General features: G+C 44.6%; 1 protein-coding gene across 1 annotated transcript in view; it reads left to right on the top strand.

Moving 5' to 3' along the window:
• Positions 1 to 3965: 3965 nt before the first annotated feature.
• LOC130142829 (histone-arginine methyltransferase CARM1-like) overlaps positions 3966 to 14307 on the top strand; it is an 81964-nt gene continuing 71622 nt past the window's right edge. The window contains exon 1 of the mRNA XM_056325242.1: positions 3966 to 4716. Coding sequence (XP_056181217.1) covers positions 4362 to 4716 — 355 coding nt within the window. The 5' untranslated portion in view covers positions 3966 to 4361. The remainder of the gene's footprint in view (positions 4717 to 14307) is intronic.

Below are 14307 nucleotides of genomic sequence, written 5' to 3' on the forward strand. Positions count from 1 at the left end.
GTCTCCACTGCTAGAGACATTCGTTGGTTAGAAAGTCCTGACAGCTTGCTGTAAGCACGAGTGCTCAGATCCTTTATCTTCTTTCATGAAGTATTACTGGTAGAAGCATATTTACAATACTTGAATTTCTAAAGCACAGTTTAAGAGGACTACTGGTAGTATTATTGTGACCAGGAATATCAGAATACCCTATACTATGCGCTTCAGAAGAAGGATTCATAACTGGTCCTTTGCAGAAGCTATAATACGAGGTTGTGTTGTCTTCCACTGATAGTGAAAGAGTGCAGAAAGAGCTAAAAACGCTGCTGTAACAGCATATTGATTGAAGTTAGGGACACAAAGAATTGTGTAGTTGCAAACAGAGTCACTGAATTAACTGGCCCGTGTGAGTGACAAGGTGACTTTTGCTCAGAATACTAGCAATTACTTAATCTTTTTTTTTTTTTCCTGGTTTTCAACACTTTCTGATGCCTAAGAAAATTTTAGACTCCCCTTCTTCCTCCAGTTTCACCCAAGAAAGCCAAACAGACAAAATCAAGAGGTGCCGTAAGTAAAATAGCAAGGAAATGGGACAGCCCTATTTGGGCTGGAAAGCTGGAATTTCTTTCTCAAAAGCTATAGATGTTGGAAGGCCCACATTCACCAAAAGGGAGACTTGGAGTTAAAGTAGCATGGCATGGTCCCCAGGCTCTTGATAGAGCTTTTCACTAGCTTCAGGGTCACAGAAGAATGACTTCTATCTGGGATCCATCAGTGACCCTCATGGTATGAAAAGTCGTTTCAGCTTGACAGCATGACGTAGCAAATAGGAAAGCTGTCATTTTGATGTTGCTCAGCTGTTGGAATAATGCTCCCACCTAACACATGGTTCTCATCTCTGCATGGAAGAGATGTCCCCAAATGCTGCTTTTTTACAGCTCAGAGAGAGCTGCCTGAATGCTTTCTCTCATATTTGTTAGGTGCAGCTGTCTCCTTGCTATGGGGTCAAGGCAGACTTCTCTGAAAGGACTTTGAGAGCGTGTGAGTATTATGGTCACAGATGTGACACACAATAGCTTTTGCAACGAACTTGCCCTCAAAGCTTTCAGCGATGCATCTTTTCCACAGGAAGGAAGCAATGAATAGGTCTGAAGTTACTTTGGCTGTATGTGTGAAATACAAAAATGTTTTATCCATCAATATAAATAATCATTCCTGTGGACTTCAGATAGAGGGTCCATTTTGTGTATCTTTGGAAAGCATGATCCTTCTATCTGTACACTTTACCTCCATCTGCTTATTTTGGCCAATCCAACTCCATGCTTCTATTACAACAACTGCGTAACATGTAGACAAGAAAATGTCTTGCAGGATGTTTCTGCTGACAGAATTGCCATAATATCTAACAATATCTATGCTGAAAAATGTACCACAATTAAGCTTTTTTATCCTTTTCCTAATAAAGGAAATTTAATTGATTTAAAATTCCTTAATGTTTGGGTGGAACTTTCTATTTAAAAAATAATAAAAAAAAAGTGGTCAAGTAGCTAATTCGTTATAGACAAAGCTTATTGTGATGTCTGGAAGAGAAAGAACTTTCCTCATTTAAAATCACCAAATCCTATACCTTTAAACCTACTAAGCAGGATCAAAACTGTAGTTGCTCTCTACTTTAAAAGCAACAGAGCTCTGCAGACACAGCAGCCCAAGTAGAAAAGACTGTGGTGTTTTTTGTAATCAGCAATTCATGCAGCTGGCAAATGGATAGAGTATTTCTGTGAAATGAATGCTGGTTGATCTGTTCTAACCTTCAATGTCAAAGAAGAAGCTTAATAATATTTAATAGAATATATTGTTGCACCACTCAAATTTGGTTCAGTTTTCTAAGTACAAAATACTTGCTTTATAGCAAGAGATACTGAAAACTTAGTAAGTGAAGAATTAGTTCATAGCATTAATTTCATACCTTCTGATATTGCTGCCTTTGTTGATAGCCAATGGAAGACAAAACTGGAGTAAAAATTGTTTTCCTGTTACTTCTGCAGATTAATTTTGAAACAAAAGTGGTGCATTCTACACAAGAAAGCATTCACAGTGAGGAAGCAATTTCAGGTTTCCAGTCAAATTTTGGTGGAATTCACAGTATCGGGAATATTGTAATAGACAGTTTGAGCAATAACCCTTGAAATTATTTCCCCAGATTCTTGAATAATACCATACTTTAAAGAGACTGATGGAAATCTGGATAGGAAAATGATCAGAAAGTACAAAAGCAGAACATAAATAGTTATTTAAAAGTTTTTTCTTTGTTGATTCATGTAACAATTTAAGACGTGCATTAAAGGCTAAAAGGAATAGTCAGAATGCCTTGTCTTCTGTAGTCCCAGCTCACACTAGCTGTTATCATTCAAACGGTTAGAAATACAGGTATTTATTTTTCTTCACATACATTACCTTGTTGGACTTGATATTAGAATTACTCTGCAACCCCACTACATCACACTGTTGCTGCCGAACAGTACTGTGCTGGAGCCAAAGCCGTGCAGCGGTTCAGTTGTTTAGTGGTGGTGCCTGAAGCTAATAAAGCCAGTTGAATTAGAGGTGGTAAAAGCAGCAATAACTGTTGCCTGAACGGGCCTCTTCTGTGGGACACAGTTTACCTCTTACAGATGTGAGCTGTACCAATTCTACTGAGGTCTCGGTGGTCAGCGGCACACTTCTACTGAAGTGAGGCAGCCATCCAGTAAAGATACTGGTATAAAAAAAGATACTCTCTTTTCTCCTTGTATATGCAAAAAAAAAAAATTTACTCCTCCAAACTACCTTTGCACCTTCTTTTTCAGAGCATTATGAACAGCAGCAGCTGCCTGTTGCTTCATTTTATTACTGGCATGTTATCAGACTTTAACATCTAGGAAGAAGCAAAATCTATCTGCATGACACTTTCCTGCTTATCCACTGTCTACAGCTCTTAAGCCTGGCATTTGCGCTATATCTTAGCTACCTATAGATATTTTCTTCTGGGCTCAGACAACACAGTTTTGCCTTACTTGTATGTGTTCAAACTTTCACTGCGATGATGAATTCGACAGCCCAGAAATCCCCATTCCTTGGCCTGGAGGTTAGTTAAACAGGTGTGGAGCTGGCTTTAGGTATATGCAATCCAGTCAAGTGCCAAAGCACGTGGCTGCAGTAAGCTACACACAAACACCTGATGGCATATGCAGACTGCCTTACTCCTTTTTCATACAGGGGTAAATAACATCAAATCCCTTCACAGAAGAATCAAAAGGTGATACGTCAGTTTTCCTTCTCAGAAGGGGTAATTAAGTCCAGGCAGAAAACTGTGCTATTGCAGTGGCAGAATTGTCTTTATAGACAAACCATCCCAGTCATTAGTGCAAACACGGGTTCAGCAGCGTGTGTGCCACCTCAGTACGCTCTGTGGCTTAAGTGGCTCAGAGGAACAAGTCTCTGTGCTGTTGGGGGAGTATGTCTTTGTTAAGACAACCGTCCTTTTAACACAGGATAGCTACATTCCCCCCCTTTCCACCCCGTTAGAGAGGATACTGATTCACCATTTGGGCCCAGAGAACGTTACAGAGACACACATATTACAAAAGTACTTCTGAAATATTCATTAATTAAGCTTCACGCTGTCTCTTGGACACAAAGACATACAAATAAAAGTAACTGGTGGGTTGTTTTTCTTGCCTTTTCCCAGGACTGGGAGTGGAGGGTGGAAGCAGAAAAAAACAACCAACCAAATAAATAACACACACACACCACCCCCCCCGAAACGAAACAAACCAAACACAAAAAAACCCAACACACCAAATCCCCAAAACCCCAACACCCCCCCCCCGCCCACGCCCCGGGACAGCTTCCATAGCACGGTAGCGACACCTGCTGCGTAATGCCACAGTTACACCCTTGTGCTCCTGGAAAATAAGGCGGGGGCGGGAGCCACCGGGGAAGGCCAAGCCGACCGCTCGGGGCTTAGCGAGCCTGCTCCTCAAACCAGCGCCACTTCACCATCCCGATGCCAACACGAGAGCCTCCCGCCGGCACAGGCGCCCGGCCTGTCCCCGCCAGCTGTGCCTGGCTCCCGGGCTCTCCGCCAGCCGCCGCCCGCCCCAGCGGCTGTCACCGCCTCCCCCCCACGCGGGCCCCGCTGCCTTCCCAGCGCGGCACCGGTGGGGGCAGCGACGGAGACGGCGGAGGGTGCTCGGCCCCGGGGCCGCGCCAGGGCCGCCGCCAGGGAGGCGCCGCTGCGGCCGGGCGGTGTCGCTGCTGGCCGCCGTCAGCGCCGCCCGCCCCGCTTAACGCGCCCGGGCGCGGTTCGGTGGCTGGGCAGCTGTGGAGGTGGCGGTGAGGTGCGGATGCCCCGGCAGGCGTCTGAGGCGTGGAGGCGGTCTGACGGCGAAGCCTCGTCAGCGGGTCCCCCTCCCTCGGCCGCAGCCGCCTTCCCCCGGGCTTTCAGGAGGCGGCGGCAGCGGCAGCAGCGCCGCCGGAGCCCGGCTCCTCGGGGGGCAGCCGCCGCTGGCAGGGCGGGCGGCGGGATCATGGCCGCTCAGCCCCCGCACACACAGCGGCTGCTGCTGCGGTGCAGCGTGAAGCTGCTGCTCGCCAGGGAGGAGCTGCCGGCGGGGCTGCAGCTCGCCGGCCCGAGCCAGAGCGCCCTGCAGCTGGAGGTGCAGCCGGGAGAGGAGGACGCGGACGTCACGGTGACAGACGGTTAAGTACCGAGCCCCGCCGCGCCGCTGCCGGCCGCCCCCCGCCGCCTCCTCCGCGCGGGGGACACCGACCTCGCCGCCCGGCGCGGCCTCCGCAGGGAGCCGGGCGCTGGTCCGCCGTGACTGGGGGAAGAGGCCCCGTGGCCCGCCGGGCTGTCGGCGCCGACAGTCGCCGCGGCGCGTTGGGCTGCCGCCGCTTTACCGGCGCTCTCGCGGCCAGGTGCCAGTAGCGGCCGTTAACGGCCGGGGGGCGGCGGCGCCGCCGCGTCTCCCCAGCGTGGGTCCGAGGGGACTCGCACCTGCCGCGGTGGTCAGCTCGGCTGCTGGGGCAGGGGGCGGCTCTGGGCGCTTTCCCCGGGCTCCGGGGTGGGCCGCGGACCGGAGCAGCCACGCGGTTGCGGTGGGAAGGCGGCTCGAACTGCGGCGGGGGCCGGTCTCGCCTGCGGGGCCCGCGGGGCGCTGCCCACCCGCGCGTTTCCCTTCTGCCCTCACAGCCCGGCGGTGGCGACCAGCCCCTCAGCAGCGGGGATGCCTTGCGGCGGAGAGGGACCGACTGGCAAACTGCGTCGGTTTTCCTCTGTTTTCGAGCGTTGTGAACTCAAAAATTCAGGCAGGGGTGGTCAGAGGAGGCCTGGCACCCTTACTTGAAGGACAAGGTCTTGATTTCCTCCTACGGAGCCGGATGGAAGAGGCAGAATAACCGAGCGGGAAGGGGAGGGAGGTGAGGAAGCCGCCCTGTGGCATGTGTGCCGCCGCCGGGCAGAGCCGGAGCAGCCCTGACCCGCGGCACGTAGGCCTGGAGGAATTCCTGCGGGATCAGCTGCTTGTATATGGGCTGGCTTAAGATGCACAGGTGATGTCTGCGTGCACACACTTCCCTGACTTTCTCAAAAGCAGTCATTTTTTTTTTTTTTCTCAGATTTCCATTTTACAGCAAAACACACTTCTTGATTCTGGGTGGCAGGAAGACTGGGGAAAAACCTGAAATTGCTGTGTGTGTAGAAAGTGGTGACTCTCGGTGAGGTGGGGAGATACAAGACCAATCCTGAGCAGGTCTAGACACAGCATGCCAGTTGCAGCTTTGATTTTTTCAAAAGTGCTCTCAGTAACTTCTGAAAGGATTGGTGGAATAGATGTATTACAGTTGTGTTGGGTTTTTTGGTCAGCAGTGTAAATAAATCAGTTCTTAATGCCAGTTGATACTGGATATATGCTTATGCTATCAGTTGCTTAACGTGTCACTTAAGGAAAGCATGAGTTATAAAAACTGACCACTAATTACAGCTGAGACATGCTTCTATCTTGCATTGCATTAATTTGAAGATTGGTCAGTAGTCACTGTTCTCTTGGGTCTTTTGTTTCATACATGCTCATTCTTGCATGCATGTGAATGAAGGACTTGCTGAAAGCAGAGTGAAATTCAAAGTTAACAGGTTTTGAGTTGTTTTTTTTTATTGGAAGGGATCACATGGGACAAAACTGAAAACTCTGAAGGTAAAGAGGGGATATGTTGGGTTTCTTGGTTTTTTTCTTTTTTTATGCCCAACAACAGTGGAGTGTAGTTGACTAAAAACTTCTTTGGTAAGTTTTGGATGAGGGTGCATCATTTGGCATCACTGTAGTAGTCTTGCTAAGAGAGGGGAACTTTGCAAACCTGTTTTGAGGTGCAAGCTGTCTTTCATCTTTTTCCTTTCATATGAAGATGTTCAAGCTGTGCCCCCTCAGACCCTACGCATAAGACAAATCTTTTTTAGTGGTATCTGGGAGTTAAGTAACTTGATGCTTGAATAATTTTTGTATAAGGTGAGAAGTCTGCAAACAGCTAGATGACACCCTATTTCTACTACTGCCAATGTAGTCTGTTTTTCTAGTATTACTATCTGCTCATTAGAATGATCTTACTATTACTTGTGTTGTCTCACCTAGGATGGACAATTTTGCTGTGAGAGAAAAACTTTTAAAAATCTTGAATAAATTGGTCATACTGTGGTGCCTTTTGGTAAGATACAGGTTAAGCAATAATAATAAAAGAAATTGGCATAATTTGAAAAGTTCACTTCTCTTTTTTTTTTTTTTTGTCTCCATACTTCTCACTGAAGTGATAAAATTTACTTTTATTTTCAAACTCTACCTGAATGTCTACCAAAGCTATGTATTGAGTATGTTTAGGAAAAAAAAATTGCTTGTAGTTACTGTGATACTTTAAACACATCTTGAAGGGTAGTTGCTGGCTTTTTAATGATTATTTAAAAAAAAAAAAAAAAAAAAACCAACAAAAAAACCCCCAAACAACAGCAGCAAAACAAACAACCAGTTCCAGTTTAGGATACCATCTACTTTCTTACTGGTAAGAAAATATTTGTCAGGAAATATTTTTGTGAATAATGAAGCATGCACTTTTAATGTGTATTTTGAAGTGATAAAATACCCCTGGTCAAACTGTCTGGTCAAAAATTATTCTGACTGCAGATCTGTGATTAGACTGTCCATCAGGACTGCATTCTTACCCTTCTAATAGCATTCAGTTTACCTGTAGTTTTTATAGTTTGCCTATCACCACTGTATTTGTCTGAACCTGTTCTTTTATTGTCTGTCATGTAATAATGCTACTTGACTATAAGGCTAAGTAAGAATGCAGACTACATTGCATAGCATAATGTATAGTATATTGATGCTGCTCAGAATGATTTTAAAGGCAAATGTGAGCGGCCTCTACTGTGGTTCATCAGCTGCTGGAGTTCGCAGTCCTTACTGGTAGTGCCAGTAAGAATTCCACCAGCTCAAGCCTTAACATTTCCCTTTCATGTAGATGAACATTGGGGCCATACAGTGGCTAAAGTGAATGGATAACAATACAACCACTTTGTTCCCCAGAAAGAAGTCTGAAGTAGTAGAATTCCTCCACAGGTGGAACAACCGGTTGTGATCCTGAAAGATGCAGAAGGTGACAGATGAATACAAGACGTTAAAACAAGGAAGAATGATTATGCTTTACCAGGCAATGGATCTATTGCACCTGTGGGACAGAAGAAAGCAAGAATCTCCACAATGCAGTATTAATATATGTAGAATGGGCAGAAACAGTGGACTTCTAAAGCACAGATGCCAAAGGCAGCAGGTGAGTATACTTCCGAGTGGTGAGCTGGAGCTACAACCAATTGAGAGAAGATTCCATCAGGGAGACTGGCTTCTGATGATCTGTGAACCCAGGGAGAGCTGGAGAGTGATGCCACTTATGGAGCAAAGGTGTTGTCAATAAGATAGCTGATCACCTGGTCCTACTGATTTGCTGTTGATTTGGAAATGAAGATGTAGTCTGTAAAACTACTCCTGAAAGGTAACCCACTGCTGCTGAGAGAACTCTGAACTTGGGTCAAAATATTTTTGAGGATGCTGAACAGAAGAAGAAATCCTGTTGACTGATACAGTGCATTGCTTTGGGAGGATGGGATGTTAAAAACATAATTTATAGCTGGTTTACAGAATGATCATAACATAATTGCAGTTCTGGTATAAATAGTGAGAACTTCTAAGAAGAAAGTAGAAAACTGGTGTCCAGGAAGTGTTACCAGCAGATCAAGAGAAAATCCAGGGCTGCCACCTGTTTGGATCAAAAGAAGCTTAAGAGCAGATGACCAAGTGTTGTAAGATGCAAGTGTAGCTGTGTGGCTTCTTTACAGCTGGGAGACATTTTGGGTATCCTTTCCTGTGGTAACTGGTGTGTAAACAGGTGGTGATAAACTGAGGCCAGGGAAGTGCTAATTGAAGGCTTCAAAATTTTACAGTGGAGGTTTCTCCTAGCCACAGCAGCTCTGCTTTAATTCTGTTACATTCTTGTTTAGTTGCTTTAAAGAGCTATAGCTACTGTTTCTCTGAAGTACTTTTTTCTCCACTTCATGTGACAGCTCTTTAGACAATTAAAAGAAGCTTCCTTGAATACTTTCAAAAACATACTGTAAAATCCTTGGAATCTTGTATTGATTTTTGTTCCTTCTGTTGATGTATTACTGTACTTTTTGTCCCTTACAAGTATCAAGAATATAAACACAGACAGGATTTAAGCTTCCAAACAACAAAACACATCCGGCTACCCCTTACCTAACAGAAGTAGATACCACTGTGCTTGGCCATTGTGCTTTTTAATATGAAAAGAGGTTTAGAGTTATTCAAGCTGAGTACAGGAACCTGTCACCTAGCAGCTGCAGCATCCATGTATTTCTGCATTAAAGAAATGTGGTATTTAATATGGCTTCTACAGGAGCACATATTGTACCAGCTCTTCACTCATTAATTTGTTTTGCCTGAGATCACTAGGAAAACAAAACCCCTTGATACCTGTTTAGGAAAGGGTTATTGGCTGTCTGTCATAGTTTGGAGTTAGTGAGGGAGAGGGAGGACTATTTTTTTCCAATTCCATGGGTACTTCAACAAAATTCAACAGCAGCCTAGCAAATAATGTATTTTTTCTTTCTAGTTAGCAGAATAAACTTAAAGATACCTAAGTAGGCTGCTTTGCAAACCGACTTTTTGTTTGGTTGGTTGGTTTTGGTTTTTTTATTCAGATGACCTGCACAGGAGCTAGATGAAACTGGAAGAGTAGTACTTTTTTTTTTGTTTTGAAAAATACGCAAACATTCTTTTTTGAAATTCTGGTTTGTTTTTTTTCCTTTACCTTCCATGTTCTAGTATCTACAATAAGCTTGTTGATCGTAAATGACAGACATAAAACTTGTGAGGCTGGCAGATAATTTTTTGTCTGCTCACAGCTGAAGAAGATTAGGAAGTCTGTAATAAATGTGTGTTTTGTTCTTTATGTGTTAGGTGAGGAAAAAAAGAAAAACCTGGGTGTTACATATACAGGAAAGACTCCTGGGTAAATGCTATGCTTTTAGATTGTTGTTACTTTGTCTTCCACTTATGCTTAATATTTTTTTTAATACTGTTCAAATATTGGAGATCAGAAAGTATGAGTTTCTGTGGATGGCCATGATTTTTGGAAAAATTAGTGCAATAAGTGAAAGCCCTAAGGAAAGTCTGTTGTGTTTTACCACATTTTTACATGGTTACTTGTGTTTATTTAAGATCCTTCACATCTTCCTTAAGAGTTGCCTCCCCTGAGTTCCAACTTTTAAACTCCAGGAGAAATGATACCAGTTTTTTGACCAAGTTACTAATAATGTTACATTTTTTTGTTTGAATGTAACCTGCTTTTCAGGAGGCAGTTCTGTGCCCCTGGAAGTAGATGGAAAATTCATATTGACTTCAGATGTGCTGATCGTGTCCCAAGTGTGGCAGAAGATAAACTGCAGACAAGCTGGATGGTCAGTAAGCAGTATTGACTCTCACAGGATATGATAGCTGTAGAGAAGCCCTGCTGCCTTTTGTGTTAAGTACTGCGATTATAGGCCATATATTTAGCTTTTTTAAAATTACATAAAAGGGAAGCTATGCAGCATTGTTGGACTTGAGGACAATGTGTTCTATTTGTGCTCCAGAACAAGGGTGCTAATTAAAACTTTACAGCTCGTAAAAGTCATCACTGCTAGTCCAGTTCCACCAACTCAGTGGTAACAAAACATTCATGGTAGTGAGCTTCAGACACTTAAGCTGGACTGGGTACGAACCACTAACCACAAGAGATGAACTCCACATGCTTTTACTTGGCCCTTGCTTAATTCTCCCACACGCTGTACCATGCAATTAAATATATTGCAGAATTTTTTTCCTGTCCCATACTGAGACCAGTTTTAAATCCTAACACATTAGGGAATTTTAAAAGTACAATAAATCATAGAATGGGTTTGGGTTGGAAGGAATTTTTAAATGTCACATAGTCCACCTCACCCTGTGTCACAGTCCACTCAGTGCATTCGTGATAGTTCGTTTACTATGATCTCAAAGCGCAAAAATAAAGGTGACCACGCCAAGGGGTTATGCTTCAATCAAACAGCACAACTTTATTGTTTGCCTATAAAGCAGCGTGTGATAGGTAAAATGACAGAAAGTGAAGAAAAAATAAAAGGAAAGAGGATTATAGCTACCACCATGGGTCCATGGTGTCCCTATAGTCCCAGGTCCAGGCAGCGTCCCGCCGGTCCTTCTGATCGTTGTGATCCTTGGTGGAGAAGATCTCCTAAGTTTGGTTGCCAAGGAGCCATCTTTTAAGGCAAGCAACACACCTTGCCCCTTCTCTGGCCCATGGATTGTTGCCAGTCTCTGCCTTCTTGAGCAAGGTTACCACATATGTCCAAAGAGGAGTGCTCAAGGTGTGGTTTGCCTTAGAGGCAGGTAGCTTTAGACCAGGAGGTGTGGTTTTGTATTATAATGATATTATAATGAAGAAAGTTCACCTGAAGTTCAAGTTTTTGGGTTTATTGTTATGACAACGGTTGTGATCCATCTTCTGGACAGCTGTTATGCAGCCTTACCGTAGTTGTTCCTTCCAGTGCCAGGTATCAGGGAGCGGCATAGTATTCCTTGTACCATGCAGTTCTCCTTCCCAGGGTCTCTGGGTCTCAGTGTCCACGAGGACCACATTCCATCTCCAGGACTCCGTTAGCAATGTTGAGACAATATCATTCTCTTTAGACCGACTCTTACACCCTGCAAAGAGTTTACTCACTGTAATTCAAAAGTATCAGGTTTGGATATGGTGGAAAATTATTAATATTACGAATGCTTATGTTCTGATACTGTTCATCAGCATGTATTACACAGATAGTACTAGCATCAGCAGCCTCAGTGTGCTGTTGAGGGCAATCACTGCCAATAGTTCTAAAGTAATTTGCCATGTCCTTTTCCACTGTGAAAAACTGTTTTCCTAGTGGGGAAAAATCAGTTGGTAGGGGAGGTCTGAGCAGACAACATAGTTAAAAATTTATGCATGTAATTCATGTAACCTCTGCATGCAGGTGACATGGAGGCTTTGCTATCCTTTCCGGCTTCCTACATCTTTAGAGCAGCACAAAGGATTTCAGGGGGGCATAAACACAGCACTTCGGTTCTGAAGGGAAATCGCAGATCATGCAGCTCTTGAAGCAGAATAGGTTGTGTGAATGAATAGTAATGTGTTTGAAGGTGGTATGGTTAGAAGCGGTAATCCTGAAATTTTCTGTTAATTGTTTCATATCATAATACTAACTGTTCCAGTGCTGAGTAGATAAACTCTTAAACTTCGGTTTCACAAGGGTCTGTCTTCTATCTCAAGTGCTAGGTTTTTTTCTTCCATGCAGAAGTTTTGCAATATGTGAGTAGTTTGCTAATCAGTCTTGGCCCTTTTTTTACCCTGTGTCATGGTGTAACCCCGGCTGGAAACTCACACCTCCACTTGCTTACTCCTCCCTGCTGGGGTGGGGGAGAGAATTAGAAAAGTGAGAAAACTCGTAGGTTGACATAAAGACAGTTTAATGGGTAAAGCAAAAACTGCGTGTACAAGCAAAGAAAACCAAGGAAATAATTCTCTACTTCCCATCAGCAGGCAGGTATTCAGCCATCCCCAGGAAAGCAGGGCTCGATCATCCGTGATGATTACCTGGAAAGACATGACATCACTCTGAACATCCCCCCCCCTCCCCCCCGCCCCCCTTGCCCTTAGCTTTATATGCTGAGCATGACGTTCCATGGTATGGAATATCCCTTTGGCTAGTTCAGGTCAGCTGTCCTGGCCATGCTCCCTCCCAATTTCTTGTGCATCTGCTCACTGGCAGAGCAGGGGAAACTGAAAAGTCTTTGACTTAGAGTAAGCACTACTTAGCAACAACAAAAACATCCGTGTGTGTTATCAACATTATTGTCATACTAAATCAAAAAAACCAGCACTGTACCAGCTACTAAGAAAAATAATTAACTCTATCCCAGCCAAAGTGGGACACCCTAGAAGAGCAAGCAAGTAAAGGTAGAAGTGCAAGTTTTGCAGTAGGTACATGCTTCACCTTTACTGTTCGGTAATTAGCATTCATTTTTTATATTTATATAATACAGATGTGTAAATATACATACACACACATATGTGTGTTCATATAGGTAGGTACATTAACTTATATAGAGAGATAATAAATTAAGACTGAATCAAGAATTTCAATAGCTAACCTGAAAGAGATACACTGCATACTGGCTAGGTTGGTTTGGTTGTGGTGTTGGTGCTTTAGGGGATTGGTTGATTGGTTGGGGTTTCTTCTGCTTTCTTTTATCCTGTAAAACTCTCCTTATGCTCTTACGTTGTACCATCACATTGTATGCCCTGCGCAACAACTGTGGTCCTCTGTGGATGCAAGTATGGGATTGGAGAGACCTAGATTAAGTTTGGTGTTCTCCCATGAGGTGTCTGCATCAATAGTATAGCTAATCTTTCTGTAAATGCAGTGATACCATATCTTGACCCATCAGCCATATGGTAGAGCTAAGTGTTTTAAGGTTGTGAGCTGCTTGGAGACTTACAGATGGATTGAAGTAGCTTTATAGTGACTGGAGCTGGTACTGAAAGCATTAGAGCTGAGTTTAGAGTAAATAGTGTTGCCTATAATGCCTTCTGCTGAGAAGCCACTGTGTATTCAACCACCCTGACATCTGCTGGAAAAGTAGCATGGTGAGCTGTAAGCAATTCAGAAGACACCTGGAATGCAATGAGGATAAGTCCTTAAACCAGGTAACAGACAGCCTTACCAGAGGGAACGCGTTACTGGACCTGCTGGTCACCAACGCAAAGTAAGCTAATGGGTGATGTCAGGATCGGAGGCAGCCTGGGCTGCAGTGTTCATGCACTGGTGGAGTTTGCGGTCCTGAGCGATATAGGTAGGGTGAAGAGTAAAGTCAGGACACTGAATTCTAGGGAAGAACACTTGCAGCTATTGAAGGAGTTAGTCAGTAGGACCCCTTGGGAAACTGCCCTCGGGGACAAAGGAGCAGAACAAAGCAAGCACATCTTTAAGGCTGCTCTCCACAGAGAGCAAGAGCTCTCAGTTCCCAGGTGTAAGAAGTCTGGGAAGGAAGGCAAGACACTGGCATGGACCAGTTGAGACCTGCTGGTCAACCTGAAGGGCAAGAAGGAAATGCACAGGCAGTGGAAGCAGGGACAAGTATCCTGGGGGAACACAGGGATGCAGCCTGGTTGTGCGGGGATGGGGTCAGGAATGCCAAGCCATGGCTGGAGCTGAACTCGGCAACAGAAGAGCTTCTATAGGTATGCCAGCCAGAACAGGAGAATCAAAGAAAGCGTACCCCGCCAACGAACAGGACCGGCAAACTGGTAGCAACAGACGAGGAGAAGGCTGAGGTACTCCGCAACTTTTTTGCCTCAGGCCTCACTGGCAACCTCTCTTCTCATACCTGTCAAGTGGACCGCAAAGCAGGGCCTGGGGGAACAAAGTTCTTCCCACTGTAGGAGAAGATCAGTTTCCAGACCACCTGAGGAACCCAAACATACCAAGTCTATGGGATGAGATGCATCCCGGAGTCCTGAACAAGCTGGCTGATGTAGTTGCCAAGCAGTCTCCAGGATATTGGAATAAGTCAGGTGAAGGCCGCGGTGACTAGAAAAAGGGAAACATTGCACCCATTTTTAAAAAGGATGGAAAGGAGGACCCTGGGACCCACT

This window comes from Falco biarmicus, chromosome Z, assembly GCF_023638135.1.
Source record: "Falco biarmicus isolate bFalBia1 chromosome Z, bFalBia1.pri, whole genome shotgun sequence".
Lineage (NCBI taxonomy): Eukaryota > Metazoa > Chordata > Aves > Falconiformes > Falconidae > Falco > Falco biarmicus.